This window comes from Sorex fumeus, unplaced genomic scaffold, assembly GCF_029834395.1.
Source record: "Sorex fumeus unplaced genomic scaffold, SorFum_2.1 ptg000018l, whole genome shotgun sequence".
Taxonomy (NCBI): Eukaryota; Metazoa; Chordata; class Mammalia; order Eulipotyphla; family Soricidae; genus Sorex; species Sorex fumeus.
The window spans coordinates 33,344,524-33,366,698 of record NW_026606075.1 but is presented as its reverse complement, the minus strand read 5'-3'; the positions used below and the strand labels follow the sequence as shown (position 1 = coordinate 33,366,698).

The window sequence follows — 22,175 nt, the reverse complement described above, 5'->3', positions numbered from 1 at the left end:
TCCCCATTTTTTAATGGGTTGGATATTTTTTCTTGTAAAGTTCTACCAGTTCTACCATTTATATCTTTGATAGTAACCCCTTATCAGATTGTTATTGGGTAAACACCACAGAACTGGCATGCATCAAAAAGAATAAGAATAATCAGTGCTAGTGTGGATGCAGGAAGAAAGGGAGTCTCATTCATTGTTGGTGGGAGTGCCTGCTGCCATAGAGACAGGCTAGGATGGAGGTGGGGGGAACACAGGAAGGAAAACTGGGGTTATTGATGGTGGGGAATATACACTGGTGAAGGGGCAGGTAATTGTTGGAAATTGTATGAATGAAACCCAACCACAAACTACTTTGTAACTGTGTATCTCACAGTGATTCGATAATTTTTTTTAAAAAAAATTAACATGTAGGACACACACACAGAGGGACAGAGAGAGAGGGAGAGAGGGAGGGAGGGAGAGGGAGAGAGAGGGAGAGAGAGAGAGAGAGAGAGAGTATAGGGATTAAGACACATATATTGTATGTGGCAGACTCCAGTTCAAGTCCTGGAGGCCCTTCACCCTGGTCTCCCAGCACCACTGGGTGTGGCTCATTTGGCTTTGCTGGGGTGGCCTGAGTAATCCCCAGTGCCACATTGCTCAAGCAGCACTCTCAGACCGGCACAACACAACACCAGCCTGCATGACTAAGTATCTCTGGCAGGGGCCCTGGGGCCTTTAGAGCACTGCTTGAAAGACCTCCACCCTGCCAAAAAAAGAAAACTAACAATCAACATTTGTAAAATACTTAAATCCTTGCCTGTCTCATAGTAAATGACATAGAAATAATTGTCTGTGTGTGCATGTACGTGTGTGTGTGGGGGGGGGGGGGGTGGGGGTGTTGAAATGTTCTGCAAGTTTTCTGTTTTTTTTAATTGACTATGATTCACAAAGCTGTTAATGAAATATATTTTGGCCACACTTGGTGGTGTTCAGGTCTACTCCTAACTTCTTAACTCCTGACTCTGTGCTCAGAGTTCACTTTTGGCAGAGTTTGGGGGGCCATTCAGTGTGGGGATGAAACGAGCGTGAAATACATGTAAGGCAAGTACCTATCCACTGTACTATCTCTTATCTCTCTGGCTCTTAGTACCCTTCTTGAGAAAATTCCTTTCACACATTGATTCAAGACAATAAAGTCTTTGCCTTATAACTATTTTTGTTTTGGAGACACGCTAAGCTGTGCTTGGGGCTAACTCCCGGCTCTCTGCTCAGCTTGCAGTGGGGTGGGGGGCGATGAGGAGGGGTAATTGAAAGTTGGATCATACCCAATATACTATCTCTCTGGCCTCTGAATATCTAACATATCATATGTTATCTTATCTGCGTAGTTTTATTCCTGACGGCCAAGAAAGGGTGCCCCCAAACAGGCTGATGGGCTCCAAGTTTACCACTTACTTGCTCCATGCCCTTCAACAAGTCATTTGACCTTGTGGATCCTCAATTTCTTTATCTACAAAGTGGGACTAAGACTATCGCACAAGGCTCTGTCGCTGAGATAAAATGAGATCATGCCTCTAGGCAGCACTTCGGGTTGGGGCCATAGCAGCTCTCACCATTCTTGCTATTAGTAATTCACATCATGCCATTGAAGCTTCTTTCCCAACTTGCTGAAAAGCAGCCCCTCTGTCTTTCATGTGAATGGCTTGCTTAAGTCCTCACTTCACTTTGGCTGTGGCGAATCAACCACATAGGGGCTCAGATAAAGACTAATACTCCAGACCAGAAAAGCAATTGTGGGGCTCAGGGGTGGATTCAGACCGCCCCACTGTGCTCTCTTCAGCCTTGCTCTCACTGCTTAGCCCAAGTCACTTAAATTGTCCTTTTGCCTCAGCGGGTCTTCCCAGCCCTGCAGATAATTCTCAAGTGTCACAATGCAAGGCTGCCAGCCAGAGGCCTTGGAGCAGCAGGACTGGCTGTGGCAACAGTCATAGAGCTCTTTCCCCTTCCTCACGGAGGAAGGAAACAGACCAGGACAAAGCTCGCTGTCCAAAGTGATGAAGCACTTGGTAGGATGTATCACTTGTAAATACTGTGATAGCATAAAAGGGCTCATTAGTTGAAGGGGCTTTCCACTTGAGTCCTTGAGTTCTTAAAGACAGTTCTTGACAAAACTGTTCTGGCAAAGAAAAATCTTTGATTTGTGTGGTCTCCTGGGCTTGAGGGCTTTCCCCCTTTGCTCTCTCTTCTTCCCTGGGTATTATTCCCTGCAGCCCTACTGCAGTTTTAAAAAATTAATAATGGTGTTCTATTATGCAATATCTATCTCTTGTTTGACCATAAGCTCCTCAAGGGCAGGGGGCCAGCCTTATTCATCTCAGTATCCCCTCCACAGCCCTGACATACATCTCAGTCAATGTCTGTGAAATTGAATCTGGTAGAATTGATATCCCAGGTCACAGTGTTGCAGCTCAGAATAGGACTAGAGTGGAAGTCAAGTGAGGAATCATTTATTTCCCCCCATTGATCAGAGTGCTGGCATCTGAGAAATTCAAGGTACCTGGTGGACCTGAGAACTGACTCCTGGGTCTCTGCTAAGGGCCTTAATGTTATTCAACTGAATGCCTTTGCTGAAAGTTCTTTTGCTTAGATCTTATAGAAGGGGGGTGGGTGGAAAATCAAGCACCAAGTCCTGTATCTTGCTGGTTCTCAAACCAGGGATGAGGGAAAGTAAACTGGAAATGTGAACTCTTTCATCCTCTGCTTAGCTGATGTGGAGAGGCATTCGAATCTCCAGTGCTTAAGTAGGGTCAGAGCCCTTTCCCATTGTGCTTGGTCTAGCATCTTACACGGTGCTGGGCGCCTTCTTGGTCCTCATTAAAGGGAAATCGTTTAATATTTTCCTCACTTTTGAAAGCGACAAATCTTTTTACTTCTCAGTTGCTAAACAGTCGTAAAGGCAGAGCCTAGTCTTGGGAAAATTCTCCAGGTATTCTAGTTAGAGGCGTTCTTCTGAAGCTTGGAATAAATATATTTGCTACCCTTGTGCTCAGAGCTAGCCAGGCAGGCATCACGCCCCCCGTTCCAGCTAGTTGATAAAAATGACATCCATCGGAGGACCGGGAATCCCTACCCCACCAAGTTGCTGCCTTTCCCCCGGCACACTGGTCGGGTGAGGTGAGCGCGCGTGTTTCTGCCTGACTGTGCGCGCGCGCGTTTCCTCGGCGCCTCAAAGGCTCTGACTTCTGGTTAGTTTCCTCGAGTCCACTTTTGCACTCAGCCGTCCGGTTCTTCCCGGGGCATCGCCGCCCGGCTCGGACACCTCCTCGGGCACCGCTAGCCTCTCCTCCTCTGAGGTGGGGGCGGGAAAAGGCCGGCGCCCGGGGGCTCCGATTCGGCCGGGGCCCGCACGCTCCGGGGACGGAGGGGCGCCCGGGGTGGCGGTGTCGGCGCGCCCGGGCGGGCGCAGCGGGCCCCCCACGCCCCGCCTTCCCCACCTGACGCCCGCGCGGCCCGGGGCGCCGCAGCCTCCGCCCACCGGCGCCCCGGCCCTGCCATTGGCTCCCGGGGCTGCCCGTCTCCTCCGCCGCCCCGCTCGGTCCCCGAGGCAGGTTGTGCCGGAGAAGCCGCAGTCCCCGCGGCTGGAGCGCGGCGCGGGCGCCCGGGGAGCGCGGAGCGCGGAGCCGGCGCGGCATGTCTCGGTGTGCGGCAGCCCCCGCCGGCCGTCAGGGCCCCGCGGCGGGGAACTTGGCGCTGGGCGCGGGCGGCGGCGGCGCCGCGCCCCTGTAGGGGTGGCCGGTCGGCTCGGCCGCTGCCCGGGAGCGGCGGCAGCAGCGCCGAGCAGCTCGCGGCTTCTCGGGAGGCGCCGAGTGCGCGTGGCGACCCTCGGCCGCGCCGGGGCCCGTCGAGGGGGACGATGGGGGAGAAAGTTTCCGAGGCGCGGGAGCCGGTGCCGCGCGGCTGCAGCGGCCACGGCGCCCGGACTCCAGCCTCTGCGGCGGCCGCCGCGTCTTCGCCGGACGCGTCTTCGGCCGAGTCCTCCTCGGGCTCAGAAACTCTGTCGGAGGAAGGGGAGCCCGGAGGCTCCTCCCGGGAGCCGCCGCCGCCGCCGCCGCCGGGCGGCGCCCCGAGTGCCCGGCTGCCCGCCGCGGGGACCCCGGCGCGCGCGGTGCTGGAGCGTGGAACCCCCGCGCCGCCGCGCCCCGGAGGAGTCGTGCCGCCCGCGCCCCTGGACAGCAGCGCGTCCCAGGAGGAGCAGGACGAGGAGGTGGGCCCGGTGTCTTCCCACTCCGCCCCCCGCACCCCTTCCGAGTCCCCACTCCTTGCGACCCCCCACGAGCTCTTCTCCCCGCGTGCGAGGGGAATGACAGTTCGGGACCTCCCCGTGGGTCACCGACTTCCCTCGTGGCGCGCGTGTGTGTGTGCGCGCGTGAGTGAGTGTGTGTGTGTGCGTGTGTGTGTGTGGGCGGCGTGAGCGCGCGCTGGGTGCACACAGACGAGCCGCCTGATGGTTGTGCTTTTAAAATGTACAAGCAGCAAACTCCATCCCGTCTGCCCGCACACGGAGGTGAGCTGGACGTTCCCTCCCACAACTCAGATCTCGGTCTCAGAAGTGGTGCTTGCTGCCCCAAACGCGGGCCGGGCGGCTGGGACGTGTGATGAGGGGCCGGATGTCCGCGGGGGGTAGGGGGTGTTAGTCCTGGGGGACTGGCGAGTGGCGCTGGGGGGTTTCCATAGCGCCGGCCCTCTGGGGAATGTCCCGCGGACGGAGGGATGGGGCTGGTCCCCACTCCGAGGCGCGCGCTTGCGGGTCCCATTCTGACTTGGGCCCGGCGCCCAGATGCGCTCTCCTCAGCCTGCCTCGGGACCCGTTGCCCATTTCAGTGTGCTGGCATGGTCGTTGTCCAAAACGCGAGCGGCGCATTCAGACACACGGAGGAGTTGTATGATTTTGGTCTTCTCCCGCCCACTTCCCCTAGCGGTTTTCAGCCTTTGGAACTCAGTTAGGGACAGGACAGCACGAGATTCTTCCTGTCTTTAAAGAGCGTTTGCTTTGGGCTTTGCTGATGGTGGAGAGGCTTCCATGAACCATCACCCTTACCGAGCCGCAGTAGGAAATTAATTGCTCAGAGCCAGAATATTAGTTTCCTCATCTCGGATGAACGGGTTAGCCTCAGTGAGGGCATGAACGTCTTTGTCCCAGCTTATAGGAAGCAGGTGAGACTGTAGCTTCTGCAGACCCCACTGGAAGTCCAAGCTGAAAAGAGTCTAATAGAATAGAGCCAACCTTACTGGTCCCTGGACACTATCCTGCCAGTAACCATGACCCATTCCCCGTTGCCCCCAGAGGATGGAAGGTTTCCATACATTCAGGTGTCTGGGAGACCAGCTTTCAGCACTGCCCCTGCACCAGAGCTGTGAAACTTTGAGTGGTCCCCTGAGGTTCATTTTAACCTTCAGTAAAATGAGGGGCTTAAATTTTGGTCAAGTTCAAAGTAGAGTGCACTTTCACACCAGTACTCCCTTTTTTCTGATCCAGGAGTTTAGAATGGCTTCTGACTTTGGCGTTGAGAGTTAAGGCTAGTGCTAAGAGCATCAGAGTTACAAGAGCAAACTCTGGACCCAATGACTGTCCATGGGGGCATCTTCTTTTGGATACCAGGCATGCATGTATCAGACATTTGCCTCACGACCTCAACTTTCAGAGGTGATTGTGTTGTCAAGGTTGCTGGGGAGTGCCATCTCTAGACCTCTGGGGTTTAACTTGGTGCTGTCTTGGTAAAGGAGATGGCAGCCTTAGTTATTCACGTTTCCTATGAGGTTTGGAGGGCACGCTGTGGGCATGGCATGGTGTTGCAGATCCCAGGCAGAGCATGTCTGGAAGTTCTCACTTCTGACCCTGATTCCGTAACTGATTTATTGCCTGGCCTTGGGGTGACAGTGTTTTACTTTCTTGGAAGTGGATATAATGATAGCTTATTTCACAGGCAATGCGGTGAGGCTTGGGTGATTGAAACCCATTTTGGAAAGTGGAATGACTAAATAACTTGGTCAGTATTTGTGAAATCTCAGAATTGGATGTAAATGGATACAGTATTGCAATTTATTGTGTAACTTAACCTGTGGCAGTGGATGCTGGAGATTGTCCAGGAGGGGGAATCTTGACTTGCTTTGAGAATTTTAAAGCAAAATAATAATAGTAAGGTAAGGTAAGGTAAAGGCCCTCCCGTTGATCGTCGATTTGCTCGAGCGGGCCCAGTAACGTCTCCATTGGAGACTTTGTTGTTACTGTGTTTGGCATATCGAATACTCTCGGTAGCTTGCCAGGCTCTCCGAGAGGGGAATAATAGTAATAATAATAATAAAACAACGGTGGGTGATTTGTGCCTCCACCCTCTGCTCAGGAGTAAGTTTTGGTCTTGGTGGAAGGGGGTGAAGTCCAATGCCCATTTTCTGTTTCTTACACCAGTGATAGTACAATATAGTGCAGAGGTTTTTTTTGGTTTTGTTTTGTTTTTTTAATTTTTATTAGTGAGACACCATGAGGTACAGTTGTAGACTTACAAATTTTCGTGCTTGGGTTTCAATTATACAATGATCAAATACCCATCCCTTCACCCATTTCCCACCACCACGGATTCCAGTGTCCCTCCTGCCCCCCAGCCCCCCATGCCACCCTGCCTCTGTGGCAGGGCATTCCCTTTTGTTCTCTCTTTCCTTTTTGGGTGTTGTGCAGAGGTTTTTAACCTTTTGAAAAGGGAAGATATGAGCTGCTTTGAAAATCCAATGAAAGCTCTCCATTTTTCCTTGAAAAACGCACAATTAAAAGAACTGTTCCAGAAGGTCCAGCCAGTGTTACACACACTGAGTTAGTTAAAAGACCTTGAGTTCAATTCCCAGCTAAGCCACCTCGACTAGATGTGGGATTGTGGGGCATTCATTTAACACCAGCCCTAGTTTTTCTTTCTAAAACTGGAATAATAGCAGTAGAGTTTATAGGGATTTTATATATGCTATCTAACTCCTAGTACCTTATCTAATACATGGCATTGAAGGCTAAATAAACATCATTTTTTCAAAGTTATTTGTGATGATTTTGTGAAATGGAAACACATCCTTGGGTTAGTTTGTTTTATTTATGCTCAGTCAGCCACCTACTTTCAGAGAACCCAAAGCTATATTCGTTCAGTTTAATTCCCATTTTGTTAGTATCCCCTAGGAAACAGATTTTATTTGTATCAGGTTGTATTATGTCAAGACACAATATTAGCATAGTGTTACTTATTCGATGGCTGGGCACTGGGTTTAAAGCATTAAAAGATTTAAGTATGTAACCCATACACTGGAAAGAGGTTCATTTTAATTTTAAAATTGTTACGTTGAGCTTAGGGAGGGACAGTGTTTTCTAAAGTTTCTTTTCTTTTGTATACCTCATTGCATCCAGTTTTTTTTTTAACAGAGTCAAAACTGAAGGTTTTAGTGTGTGATTGCAATGTTAGCTTTTTGGGCGACCTTATTAGAGCTGGTTGGAATAGGTGCAGTAGTGTCAACAGTGTTTGTCTGGCCTATTTCATATTTTATCTTGCTGTCAATATTTGTATTGAACCTTATAAAGTTTCAGAGACTTCAGTTGTCCCTTTCAGCTCTTGGTGTCTTGAAAACAATACATGGTAGTGATTGTGGTTTTTGTGTACTTAACATCAAGCTTACATCAAAATTAGAGGCAGTATGTGACTTTTTGTTTAAATCATGTGCATCTGACTGGAGCCCCTGTGAGTTTGTGGTCTGTGCATGGCTGGGGCTCGCGGACAGCATCTTTGATAGTTCACGGCCATTTCACGGCGATTGGATTGGAGAACTGTTCCCTAGGCGTTTCCAAGGTTTGCTTCTGGGCTCTCTGCCTGGTTGCTTCCCAAAGCACCTGGGAGGACCACAACAAAGGGCTCAGTGCTTTTGCTGTACATGGCTGAACTCCCCGAGGGCAGAAATTTGTCTCTGTATGCACAGCTCTTCCAGTAATCAGCAGGGACTCAGTAAATACATATTGAATGAATGAGGAAAAACTGACATCTATGGGCAGAGTTGCCCATTTGATTGAAGGATATGTGCAGTTCTTTCATGTTGTCTCTTAATCATGATCAAACTTTTTTTTTAACTCTCATGTATCACAGTATAAATGCTATGAACAGTTTTTCCAGGTAAATTTTGAGCACAGTCAAATCACTGAGCACCTCCTCAAAATGTCTTTGAAGAGACTATTAAATTTGCTTTTCATTGAATTTATTAAAACTTGAAACTTTGAATAATTCTTAAGATGGCAGGAAATAAAAGCCTAGCAGTTAAAAGGATTTTCAACTCGGTATAAGGCAGCTCATTTATCCACTACTGCACTAAAGGAGTTGTTCCACTGGCATAAGTTGGGTAACAGTTTTCCTTATAACAATAGGCACAATCATGAAATGTCTTTTCACTGTTCTGTTCAATGATGTATGAGTTGGAGAGCTGCTTTTGCTATCATTTTGGGGCGGTGGCGGGGAGGGACCTATATGACTGTTAATAGAGTGATAAATTTATAGTGTTCACTGGCTAAGAATAAATAGCAGAAAGCAACTAGAAATTTAGTAGAGCATTTGAAGTCCTAAATTTGTATTTTATTCATCACCGCAATTTGATCATTTGAAGCAAAAACGAGCTGCGCGTATCTCGGCACATTAGCTTTCTAGTCTGCCTTTTGAGTTAATCTTTGAGAAAGAGTGATGGGTTCAGAGCATCAGACATTAAATACTGAGCCCCTCTAGGAAATGTTTCCTCCTGGGCTCTGAGGACACAGAGCTGAAGGAAAGCGGAGTGAGTTTGATCTCTGGGAGCATATTGTGTGGTAGGGAGGTGGTCATGAGCCTAATTATTGCTTGTTTTCAGAGGTGGTTAATGGAGTTCCAGGATAAGCGATGTCTCTCTCGCTGTCTAGCCCAGGATGGAAGAAACTCTCTTTCTGAGAAGCCTTTGAACTAAAACTAGTGGAAGAGCTTGATGGCAACTGTGAGAAGGGCAGGGGCAAGTGGGATGTAGGTGGTGGGTAGCCCCAGCAGGAGAGAGCGTGGTGGACCTGTGGCTCTGTGAGGAATCTAGGTGGTGTGGCACTGAGCGGAAGGAAACTTGGTATTATTGGATGGTTCCTTCCAAGGGAAAGCAGGCCATATGAAGTCTACTGACTGAGATCTTTGGGGCTAACCAGTTTAAAAAATTTGGGATTGAAACAAAGCACCATGGAAGAAGGCAACTTCATGGCATACACGTAGAACAAGGGCTTGTTCCTGAAGCCCAGCTTCTCCAGACCAAGCACGTAGGCAACAGAGTAGGAAGAAAACCTGGTTGCACTCAAGAGGATCTTAGCTTGAATATCAGTGCCCGTTTTCCTGCTATAATATCCAGACCCTAACATCTCCTAGAAGGAAATATATTCAGTGGGATTAGAGACTGAGAAGAAGGCCTTACTTTCATAATCCATCTCAGAAAACATTTACCTTAGGTGGACTGGAATTGTTGCTCTGAGATTCTGAGATTCCCTGCTGAGGGCATGTGGGATGTTTGTGAGTTAATTCACGTTACCAGATTGTGGCTCATCTGCTTGGACTTTCCGAGAGAAGGTAGAAGTCAGCCTCAAAAACAAACAAACAAGCAAACCCCAGAACACAGGCTTTTACCCTTCCTACCTCTGCGCTGAGGTGTTCTGGGAAATGTCAACGGGCTGTATTTTGGCAGTTTTAGAGCCAGTGAAGTGAAAACAGCTCTGGGGAACTGTAGAGATAGTACAGTGGGTAGGGCACTTGCCTGGCACCCAGTTGACCTGAGTTCAATCCCCAGCTCCTCATAGGGCACCCTGAACCCTGCCAGGAGTGATCCCTGAACCCAGAGCCAGGGGTATGTCCCTAGTATTACAGATGCCAAAACAAAAACTCAAGAGTAAGCCCTGAATATCAGTATCACTGATGCCCCCAAAACAAAAACAAAAGGAAAAAGGAAACAATTGTAGTGCTATTTTCTGGAGCTTTGTCCCTCAGCCATACAGTGTGTGAACCCAGCTGTTTCTCAGTTTGTCCCTGTGAGCAAGTCTGGAAGCAAGGCAAGGCAGGGTGCCAAGCTGATGGTGGGTGGCAGGAGAAATCCTGGTAGCACTTACCACTTGGGGAGGGGGTCTGGTGTTGTAGAAAAAGCGTGTGTGTTCATTTATGGACAGGTCCATCTGAGAGGAGATCTTGATGATTTTTCAATACAAGGTATGCCATGTCATTGATCGTGCTCTGATGTTCAGTAGCATTGCCTGGAAAGGGTTTGTGCCCATCTCTTCTGAGTCAGCAGCCAGGATCCCTGCTCTGGGGTTAGGCTGTTACTGGAGCCCGCCACTCCTGCCTCTGCCATTGAGAAGCTGTGTGTCTTGGCAAAGTGATCCTTTCTCAGACCATGTTTTCATCTGGGAAGTTGTCACACCATTATTCACTACAGAGGGTGGTCACAAGAATCAATGAGATGTTTTATAAAGAATCCCCAGTGTGTGCCCAGCACAGGGAGGACCCTTCGATACTGAGCGTTGGGGACTTGTGTTGATGTGGAATACCGGTGCCACAACCTGGAGGAGGAGCATGCAACCACACAGGCCCTCCCTGGATATATGATGCTACCAGTGTATTTTGCTGATAGCCCTGGCAGCCACTTTCATTCATGAGCAAGTAGATATAAAACATAGTTATCACTTTTAATTTCATGGGCAGAGCATTTCTTAGGCTGTACTAACAGCAAGGCTTTCTGGTGTATGTGGTTCATTAACCCTTCTATTAAGGCACACTCTTTCTTGCTCATGGAGTCTGCTCTTTGGGATTTTTTTATTAAATAATATTCTAAAACACTCTACGAACATGTAATTTCCTAGCTGCACCCAGGGATTTAGTCAGAAGGCAGTATATGAGCCATGCGGTGAAGTTAGAGGGAAACCATGGAGTTTGGGGACTGAGGCAGGAGAAACTTGGAGAAATCAGGTGATTAACTGCAGGCCTGCTTTGGGAGGAGTTAAAGCAGGGGGTAAAGAGGGCCCCTGAATTTTAAGGAGGGGAAGGCAAGAATCTGAGAGAACCTTTAAAAGTGCAAGCACTGTACATGGAAATTTTTAAACAAAATTCTGCTTTGCCTCTTTGGGAATGAAGTATTTAATTTGTTGTTGCTTCCATCCTTGGAGTCATAGCTGTGCGCTTAGGGCTCCGTGCTTGTCCAGGGAGTGTGTGTTGCTGGGGATAGGTATCAGGACTTCACCGTTGCCTGGCACAGGCTCTACTGGTTGAGCTACGAAGCATTCAACTTTTTTGTTTGTTTGTTTGGGGACCACCCCGCTGTGGTGCTCAGGGCTTATTTTTGATTCAGGGTCACTTCTCGTGCGGCTCAGGGATCAAACTTGGGTTGGCAGCTTATGCCTTATCCCAGGCAAATGTCTTATCCCTCTTTACTATCTCTCCAGCCCCTAATCATTTCAGTTTTTTAGCAAAAATTGCAGGTTGATGTAGGGCCACTCTTGTTAGAACTCAGATGCTGCTGCTGTCGTCCTTCGTTTCCCTTCCAACAGCCTGGTGCTCTGCACTATCACCTGTTCTGGTGACAAAGTTTTGGATCAGTTAGCTCAAAGATTGTTGTTCGTTGTTATCATTTGTTTCTCCGTGTTTTGTCTGCTTTCTTATCTGGTAATGCCATTTGGGGTTAGGACAAAACAGGGGTAATTCTCTTTGACCAGCAACCTCTGTGACCTTGTCCTCCTCCTCTTCCCCCTTATTGCCTTTCCCAGCAAATTCTCACCTAGTTCAGAATTCCTGAGTAGGGCTGGGCAGAAACCTGTGCTTCCAGGGTAGGGAGAGAGAATCCAGCCTCAAGTCTGAGTGCAGGTTCAGGACCGTGGTCAGCGGTACACATACATTCAAGTTTAATGTATAGAATTTTGGGGGGCTGCTTCAGTCCCCTTAATGAAAAGCAGCCACTGCCCATTTAATGGTTTGAATTAACAACTGGAAGAGAGCGTGTAAATTTGTATCCTAGGCCTGTACTCTTTTGCTGCTCCATCAATTTCCTTTCTTGGACACAGTCGATATAATTTTGATTATGGTACTTATTGCTACTGAACCTTTCAGCCCAAGTGCTTTATACTGATACTGGGGCTGGGGAGAGGAGTTGGGGAGCTGGGAGGGAGGATAGAAATGTTGACAAATGAGTGGACTTTCTTTTCTCTACTAATTTCATAGACTGCCATGTGGAAAATGGAAAATTGGTTTTTAATTCTTGACTTTGTAACTTAGCAGTGTTTTCAAGGACAAGCAAGCTAAACAGGGTGCCCAAATTAGCTTGGGGAGTTTAAAAAACTCATCAAATATGGTTTCTTACTTCTCTGCCTTACAATGCATCAGTCACTCTTTGTTTTGGCACTATCCATTGGTGCTTAGGGCTTTTTCCTGGTTTTGTATTCAGAGTAACGTCTCCATTGGAGACTTTGTTGTTACTGTGTCTGGCATATCGAATACTCTCGGTAGCTTGCCGGGCTCTCCGAGAGGGGCGGAGGAATCGAACTCGGGTCGGCCATGTTGGCCGCTTGTAAGGCGAACGCCCTACCGCTGTGCTATCACTCCAGCCCCTGGAAGACTTGGGGATCATATGTGGTGCAGGAATCAAACTTGGTCTGTTGTACACAAGACAATGATCTCATCTGCTTATTATCTCTTCGGCTCTACAGCCAACTTTTTTAATAGTCTGAGAAGTTAGTTGTAGTTAACTCTCAGCAGATAATTTTGTGCCTTCCTATATTTGCTTGAAAAATAATACCATCAGAGCCAAGGGTTCTGAAATGAGCATCTGCTTTTTGGACATTTCATTATGCAAAAGCAGTTGAACTTTCTGCTGGGTACGAATCCTCATCTTCAGTGCTATGGAATAAATGTAAAGTTGGGTACAAATTGGGTGTAAGATCTTCTGTGTTATGTCTACAGAAAAGACAAATTTAAAATAGCACTTTAGGCAGTTGTTGCATAGAATGTAGTTGTGATGAATCCCTTTTGCATTTAAAGGTAAAATGTTTTTACAAAGGTGTTCTTTATGAATTATTCTTGGTTCTTTAGGAATATGTTGAACTTCTGTAAGACATAGAACAGAAACTCAGCATCACTGCCTTCATTTTAACTGCAGTGAATACTCAGTCACTAGAGGCTTCATCGAACCTTTCATCACCTAGACCTCCAGTTTTAAAAGGGCAGCTCTGATACAGCCAGAAGAGGAGGATGGGATTTACCCTCCAGAAAAGGAACAACCTGAAGGCTGCACAGGGAGAAACGACTGATGAAAAGTTCTACACCTTTTTTTTGGGGGGGGGGTGGAGAAGGTGACGGGAGGGCACACTTGATGGTGCTCAGGGCTTACTCCTAGTTCTGTGCTCAGGGATCACTCCAGGCCAGGCTCAGGGGACCGTAGGAATGCCTGGGATCAACCTGGTCCAGTCCTATGCATGGCAAGCACCTTAGCTGCTGTGCCATCGCTCCAGCCCCAGAAAAATTTCACTTAAGGAGGACATTAGACTCAAATGCCAGAAGAGCCCAGAAAATGCTAGGCTGCTGTTTTTGTGGCGTTTCCCAAACTACTGAGTTAGATACGATATGGTTAAGTCAGTTCAGCCTAGTTTGATGACAGTGTGAGCCCGAGAGCGGGGAGGAGAGGGCTACTAATCAAGGAAGAGCAGATGGTCTTCTCTCCTTGCCCTATATTTTGGTACTTAGCATCATTGTTTGAAATAATGGTTACAAACCATCAATACCACTTGGAATATATGTATTTTTTTGTTCTTATTTCTACTGACAACCTACTGATTTAGGTGCTATTCAGCTGATTGTTGGTTGAGAAGAGTATAGTTTGGAAAAGTCTCATCAACCTTTTAGGGCCATGGCTGGACTCTCCCGGGCCATGAGAGGGCCATGAAGCAGATTCTGAATTAGGAAGTCAGTAGAAATCATGGAAATGGCAACTGTGAATTTTCAGTTTTCTTTATTGTCTCAAGCACAGTTTTATTCTCAAGCATTTTACTTTTGAAATCAGAACGTTTCAACTTGGGGAAAGCTTAGGGGAAGTAGTTTAACATAATGAAATAAAACTGGGTGAGGAAACAGTGTGGCAGCATGATTTTGTAAGCTGCTACAATCAGACTGTTTTTAAATTCCTGTAAAATGCTTTCTGAATCATCACCACCTGTGGCTTAGGTTCCCTGTCATTCCTTGTTGCAACTCATTCCTGTTCTTTTCTTTTCTTTCCTATCTGTAGCATGGTCATCAAACTTTTGAAAGGAACGTGACAGACTATTTGGAAGATTTAGTAAAACCTTTGTTAAACAGAGTGGGGGGGGGGAACATTCCTTGATTTCTGAATTTTATGATTCTCTAAAAATATCATTTTAAAGCACTTTTGTTCTCACCTTGCTGCTCTCCCCCCCCCTTTTTTTTCTATCTAGGTACAGTTTTCCTTCTTCCTTATTCTGTGCTGAACCAGCCAGATTTTGTCTTTAATGATTGGGCGTCTTGTAGTGCTTTAGTGCTGTCACTTGGTATATCAATCATCTTTGAAAACCACTGAAGATGTAAAAGTATAGAAGAAAACCAGGGTGTGAGTACAATTGCATGTGCTGTTAACAGAAGTAGAAATCCACTGTTTCAAAGCTTGATATGTTGAAGATAGCAAAAGTTCTATCTTTCTGAGGATGGTGCTTCAATATCTTCGTTCCTGAATTATACCGGCTCTTACATTTTGTCATTGTCTGTATTGTTAATATTTATGGGGTTCTTAGTTTTTCCAGACTTTCCTGACATTATTTTATCTATTTTCTCATTCTCATTTTGCATGAGTCTGTTTGTCTCCTAGTTGATAGTTTATATATCTGTTTCTTACTAGATGTGAGTTTAGTGGGAACAGTGTCCTGTTAGCTCAAAGCCTTGCAGCAGGAGAACCCTTGGCATCCAATGGCTAGTAAGTTACCTTGCCCAGAATTGGAGTAGAGGCATCTTGTGTATCAGTTTTTGTATTTTGTAATGTACCTGCTTATTGTCTCATTACTACTTTGGACAAACTGGCAGGCTACCGAATGTAGCCTGCCCACAGGGCAGAGTCTGGCAAACTCCCCGTGGCCTACCAAATATGCCAGATACCAGTAACAATGATGGGTCTCATTCTCCTAAATAGCCTTGAATATAATCTCAGGGCTAGGATGAAAGAGACGTTACTGGGGCCTGCTCGAGGCAATCGACCTGCTTATTTTACAACAGCCTTTTAAAACTTGCTGGATCATTCCATTGATAGCCACACAACTATACTATAGCTAAGTGACCCAATCAGCTTGCTACTAGTGAGGACGTTGAGAAGAGGGTGGTTAAAGGGTGGGTTTGAGTAGGTCATGGAGGAACTACTGCCTTCCTTTTCGGTCCCAGCCCCCAGTTCTCCTCATCCCAGACCTAGCGGAGGCTATGTAGTCTGCAACAAGATGATTGTGGAAGGAATGACTATTGAATGAATAAAATACCACTTAGTGGAGAGTTTCCTGTGCCTTTGAAGTTTAGATGAAGCATTTGTCTCTAGAACTTCTGTGAAATATAGGACTAACATTTAAGGCTTCTCTCCTGGTTTTTTGGTCATATATATCATCTGTTAATGGGATGAATGGGTTTCTAGAAACAGTTTCTCCATATGAAAGTGCTTGACTATTCACCATTTCTTTTTTATTTTTTTATTTTTTTTATTCACCATTTCTTAATTTACCTGCTGACATCAGGGAAATTCTTCTGTTAGGATAATCTTTGGTTATTCATTACAGTCACACTTGTAGCAGTAAACCATTTTTTTGCTACTTATTTAAAGGATTTATTTTAACTTCTGATAAAATATTGAAAACTAGCCTTAAAATATTAACAGTGATACTGGGCTGCCCTCATTAGTGCTCAGGATAAAGCTGCTGCCAGTGGAAATGAGTTCCAGGAATTTGTAGTTTTTTCAGTGGGAATGAGTGTTGGTTGGCCTGGTAGCTGGGAGATATGAACTTTGTCTTGGCTCCTTGTTGGACAAGTTAATTAGCCTTTGGGATCCTGGCCTGGTAACTAACGGTGAAGGCTGAGTTGGATCTTTGTGTTGAACTTGTGGTAAATCTAATGTAGTATATAAAATTGTTAATTTGTAGTGATGCACATTTGATACTTACATAATGTTAATAATGCAATGTTACTTGAGTAAAAGAATTTTAGGAATTTTTTTTCAGCTCTAGCTCCAGCTTTGGTTCATTTTTTACCCCAGAAATGTTAGCTTAAAATTTTAAAGTTGTCTCAGTATATGACTTGTTTTAAAACTGTTCATCATCATTTTTTTCCTTTGACACACTTGATAATTGATTGGATTGTTCAGATTTGTGAATGGGCAAGTACTCTTAAAGGAAGTTCATATAAGAGCTGGAATTTTCTCATTTATAGATGTGTTTGTTTAAGAAACAAAAATGGTTGACTTAAGTTCCACTTTGATTCTTCTTTAAAAATACTTTTGCCTTTCTGTTTGTCCTCACAAATAAACCTGGAAGGTGCTATCTTATACCTGGCAGTCCAGGCAAAAGGAGCTTAGCTCTGGATAACAAGGTCAGTTTTGCATTTCTTTTGATGCGGTAGTGTCCTGCTGTGTTATCTCAGTCAGTTTAAGTCCCCAGGCTTCTGTGGGCTTCTCAAAATACATAGATTCTTTAAATAGTTATTCAGAGCATGAGGCTTTAGTTACAGAATTATGTTTCATAATTGAAAATTGGCTTGGCTATCAGGGAAAAGAGGGTGCAGGCTGTGAGCCCCTTTGCCTTACAGTTTAGTTCTGTGAACTCAGACTACTGTCGTTTAGAAAACGCTGTGGTGTGGGTATCTTGAGTTCCAAAATAAAAGATTTTCTTGCCACCAGAAATCACCAAGAGTATAAAGGTTGCTGTTTCATTTTGTTTTGTTTTCAGTGACAGTTCCTTAAGACTGAGTACAGAGTTGGCTGGCCATTCCTCTGTCAAGGTCGTCTGCATATCCTTCTATCAGTGGACAAGTCAGCTACCGGCACCCCTCCCCCACCATATATATATGTATAACTGACTTTTGCTCTCTGTTCTAAGCAGTTGGAGTCATCAGGTACTGTTCTGGATCTGAACTGCCTAGTTCTTGAAGGGCACTAAGGGTCTTTTTGTTTTTTTTTTGTTTTGTTTTTGTTTTTTTTTGTTTGTTTGTTTGTTTTTTTTTTTTTGCAAAATTAGTGAAGAATCTATCCGGTAGTTTTTCATCAGTGCCTATTTTTCTTTTTTTATCACTTAATCACTTAATCACTTAACTTCCTGTTAGTCGTCGATTTGCTCGAGCGGGCGCCAGTAACGTCTCCATTTGTCCCTGTCGCGTGCTAGTGTAGCCCAATGGCATCTCTTCGCTCCGGGAACATGGAGGGCCTCAAACCGATCGTTCATGACTTGACAAAGAAGTCTGACCATCTGGTAGGTGTGCGGCCACGCGGTCTCTTGACATCCCGTGGAATCCAATCAGTAACAGCTCTAGTCCAACGGTCGTCTTTAAATCTCATTACGTGACCAGCCCATCTGATTTTCGACACCTTGGCATATGAGACAGCGTCCCTGATCCTTGATCGTCGACGGATGTCAGAACTCCGGATTCGTTCTCTCATTTGAGTGAAACGTGTTATTCCAAGCATAGCTCTTTCTATTCTTCTTTGGGAGACCTGAATGGCGTTCTCATCTTGTTTGCGTAGGGCCCAGGTCTCTGAGGCATATGTTAATGCAGGAAGAACAGTGGAATCAAAGAGATGTGCCCGGAGCCGGAGGTTCTTCGTCCTCTTAGCTATTTCTTCGACATTCTTGAAGGCGTTCCAAGCCGCTCTCTTCCTCCTGCACAGCTCGGGTGCCAGGTCATTTGTCATGTTGACCTCTCGACCTAGGTACACATAGCTGTTGCATTCGGAGATGGTCGTTCCATTGAGAGCGAATGGGGCGTCAGGAACAAGGCTGTTTCTCATAAACATTGTCTTCGTAAGATTCAGCTGTAGTCCTACCTTTCCACACTCACGGTCAAAGTCGGCCAGCATTTGTGCTGCTTGGCTGATGTTTGGTGTTATTAAAACAATGTCATCAGCAAAGCGGAGGTGGTGTAGTTGCCGACCATCTATCTTCACTCCCATTCCTTCCCATTCCAGTCGTCGCATGATGTTCTCGAGGGTGGCACTGAAGAGTTTCGGTGAAATGGTATCACCCTGCCGCACCCCTCTCTTGACATCAACGATCACTTCTTTGTAGAATGGTGAGATCCTGGTAGTGAATCCGCAATACAGCTCACGGAGGATCCTGATGTATTGGGCTTGAATGCCCTGATTGGCTAGGGCTTCAATGACCGCTTCCGTCTCAACAGAATCAAAGGCCTTCTTTAAATCAGTGAACGTTAAGCAGAGCGGCATCTTGAACTCCCGAGAAACCTCAATGGGCTTGGTTACCGTGTGGATATGGTCGATGGTGCTGAATCCTTTGCGGAACCCTGCTTGCTCGCATGGTTGTCCTTCATCTAGTGTTCTGCCAATCCTATTCAGGATGACTCGAGTGAACAGCTTGTAGATGACAGACAATAGGCAGATCGGGCGATAGTTGCCAATGTCATGGATGTCTCCCTTCTTGAACAGTAGTACGGTCCTGCTGGTTTTCCATTGGGACGGAACCTTGCATTCAGACAGGTAGCGAGTGAAGAGCCGAGCCAGTGTATTGATGAGTACTGACGGCAGGTTCTTCAGGTGTTCAGGTCTGACCTTGTCTGGGCCGGGTGCTGTTTGCTTCTTTACCAACGAAATGGCGTGTCGGATTTCGGAAGGGAGAACGTTAGGAACGACATACCCATCCTGTGGAATTTGGTATGTCGGCAAGTGGACATGGCTATCGAAGAGATTTGAGTAGAAGTCATGTATAATCTTCTCCATTGCCGTTCTGGAGGATGTGATGGATCCATCAGGACGTCGGAGGGCAGTCATCTTGGTCTTATAGTTGGCGAAGGACAGGCGGGCGTTACGAATACTTTTCCCGGCTTCTGCCGCATCTATCAGTACTTCTGCTCTTCTCTCTTTGAGGTCTTCCTTGATCGCATCTCTGCACTGCTTTGCGAGCTCGGACGTTAGCTTGCGGTTGCCTGAGGCATGCGCCAAACCACGCTGGCGAATTAGCTCAAGAGTTTTCGAAGATAGGCGACTTTTTGTGGCTCTCTCTCTCTTGGCGTTCCTCGCACATTCATGGAGGTGCTGAACCAGTCGATCGTATTCCTTGTCAATGTTGTCAACAATGGCATCTTCCCATGTTGCCGCAATAGTACCAAAGAGTTCCCAGTTGGTGGTCATTCTGGGAGTTCTCTTTTTGAACTTTGCAGCCCTTTCTCCCCGCTCTGTGAAGTAGAATTTTGCACGAAGGAGACGGTGGTCCGATCCCGTTCGAAATTTTGGGACAACAGCGACATCAGTCAGGCAAAACCGTCGATTGAATATGATGTGGTCTATTTCGTTGTGGAATCGTCCACCGGGAGACTCCCATGTCCATCATTTAGATTCTGCCTTCTGGAACTGTGAGTTACCATGAATGGTCTTGGTCGACATGATGAACTCAGACAGTCTCTCACCCTGTTCGTTCCATTCTAGGCCATGGGTCCCGATGTGAAGTTCTTCAGCTGATCTTCTCGGTCCTATCTTGGCATTAAAATCACCCACAATGATCTTGTAGAAGGTGTGGTCTTCTTTCTTTTTTTATCACAATTTAAAAATTCTTTTTTAAATATTGGGCAGGGGATAGCCTAGTGATGAAGTGCAGACTTTGTAAGCATCATTCTTGGGCTTGATTCCCCAGCCTTCCCTCTACCCCCTCCCCACAAATCAATTAATCAATCATTATTTTTTCACTGCAGGCTGCCAGCTTCGACCTCAGCTATTAGTCTGAGTTATCTAGTTACAAGTCTCTTTGAAAGTTAGTTGTTTGAAACTTGGAATTTGGACATAGATTTAAATGCTGGAGACATAGTTTTAAATGCTGGCCACATGCAAGGCGAACATCCCACCCAGTATACATACTATCACTCCAGCTCCCTTAATTTTGGGATGGAGGAATCACACCCGGAATGCTCAGGGTTACTCCTGGCTCTGCACTCAGGAATCACTCCTGGCAGTGCTTGGGGGACCATGTGGGATGTTGGGATCAAACCCCAGCAGTGTGCAAGGCAAATACCGTGCTCACTATACTATCGCTCTGGCTCTTAATTTTTTTTAAAGAGATGATTCTTTGGGGATAGTATAACGGGCAGGTTGTTTGCCTTGCACACGGCTGACCCCAGTTCAGGCCCAGCATCCTCTATGGTCCCCCGAGCACTGCCACGAGTGATGTCTGAGCACATAGCCAGGACTAACCCCTGAGCATCACTGGTGTGACCCAGAAAGCCAAAAGGAAAAAAAAAGGATGTTTTTTTTAAGTTCCATGAAAGTCATGTTTAGCTAAATTCCAGTATTGAGGATAATTCTATCTGAGCCTTGCTCAGTATCCCACTAGAGATTATCTGTGATAATTAAAAAGAAAGTAAAGCAGATTAAAAAAATGGTAAATACAGATTTACCAAGTGATTTTATGATGATAGGTGTGAGCCTGCTGAGAAGCCCATGGGGGTCCTGGCTTTGTGTTCTGCAAAGACCTGTAATCAGATGGGCAATGCCTGCAATTGTTCAGACTCCTTACCTGCAGTTTTTAGAAATGTATTTTGACACTTAAGGACATCTAAAGATGTAAATTTAATTACTGCTGCTGCTTTCTCTGTGGGTTTGGATGAAAAGTGGCAGATTATATAACAGAATTGCTACTAAGATTTTTTTTAAATAAGCTCCACTAGTCTTCATAATGTTGTTGCTGAAGTTGGCATATGAATGGATACTTTTAAAACTTAACCTTAAGGTCTTGGGCAATCCATTAGCTTGACTTTGCGGGGAGGTTGCTTTCAGTTTCTGGTTCAAACAGCTGCTCATTTAAGCGATGCTAGAATGGAGGGCCTTCCTAAAGTGGGAATTGTGGGGGGTGAGAGGGGCGCCTTTGAACTGAAACTCAGACTTGATTTCTCTTTTACAGTGTGGGGTGTGACCAAGCCTGGCAGCTGCCTGGCGGATTTCCTTTTCGCAGTGATCTTGTTTCCCTGGCCTGAGGGAAGACATGTGAATGTACTGGGTTGGTGCTCTCAGCATTCCAGGGAAGCAGGCTAGGGGCCTATCTTAGCAGCTTCTTTCAGTATTCGGTGCCAAGCAGATGGACTAGCTGGAGGAGACAGGAGTTTCTCCTCACTGGTATCCAGACCACACTGATGAGGAGAACCAGTGTGAATATGTACCTTGTTTCTTGTCTTTGTCAAGGGGTGTTCCTTTAATCTGCTGCTTACTTCTCTCTGGAGGAGCAGTGCTTTGTAGTGGGATGGATGTACAAGAGAAATGTTAAGCTTAGAAATCTGGCCAGAGTCTGTGGCACTATGGGGATGGGTTAGAAGAGAGCGAGTTCACCGTGGGCTGAATGTACAAAGGGGGAACTGTTACTGAGGGGAACGGTGGGCGGATGGTGGGTGTGGGTGTGAGGAGGGAGGCAAACCATAGTCACCAGCCTGGGATTTATCTAGCAGTGGGTTTTCCTTATGCCTTCGTGATCTGCACTTGGAAAGGGGAAGAGGAGGATGTACCTGAAATGATTTGCCCCATCTGGTGAAGTTTATTGGATCTAATTGTGATCTTTGAAAATTTTGTTTTTCGCTTTTAGTGTAATAATATTTAAAAGTAATAGAATTTGCCTGCTGGGTTTTTGTTCATGGCTAATTGTGCATATGTAATTAAAAATTATGGGGGCAAAATATACAACTGGAACAATAGCATTTGCTCTAGTACTAACTTATTTTTGACCTCATCATGTTTTTTTCAGAATTGCTATTTTTCTTTTTTAAGTTGTTTTTAAATTTTTTTCACCTAGTTTTATTAAAGAATGGTCGTTTACAATGGAGACGTTACTGGGCCTGCTCGAGCATATCAGTGAACAGCGGGAGGACAGTAACAGTGACAGTGATTTACAAAGTTACTGATAGTTGAGTTTT

The 22,175-nt window shown here is 46.1% G+C and overlaps 1 protein-coding gene across 6 annotated transcripts in view; it reads left to right on the top strand.

Moving 5' to 3' along the window:
• Positions 1–3,613: 3,613 nt before the first annotated feature.
• The window catches only part of MAST4 (microtubule associated serine/threonine kinase family member 4), a 690,306-nt gene continuing 671,744 nt past the window's right edge, over positions 3,614–22,175 (top strand). For all 6 annotated transcript variants that reach the window (XM_056112657.1, XM_056112655.1, XM_056112653.1 and 3 more), the window contains exon 1: positions 3,614–4,237. In XM_056112657.1, coding sequence (XP_055968632.1) covers positions 3,887–4,237 — 351 coding nt within the window. In that variant the 5' untranslated portion in view covers positions 3,614–3,886. The remainder of the gene's footprint in view (positions 4,238–22,175) is intronic.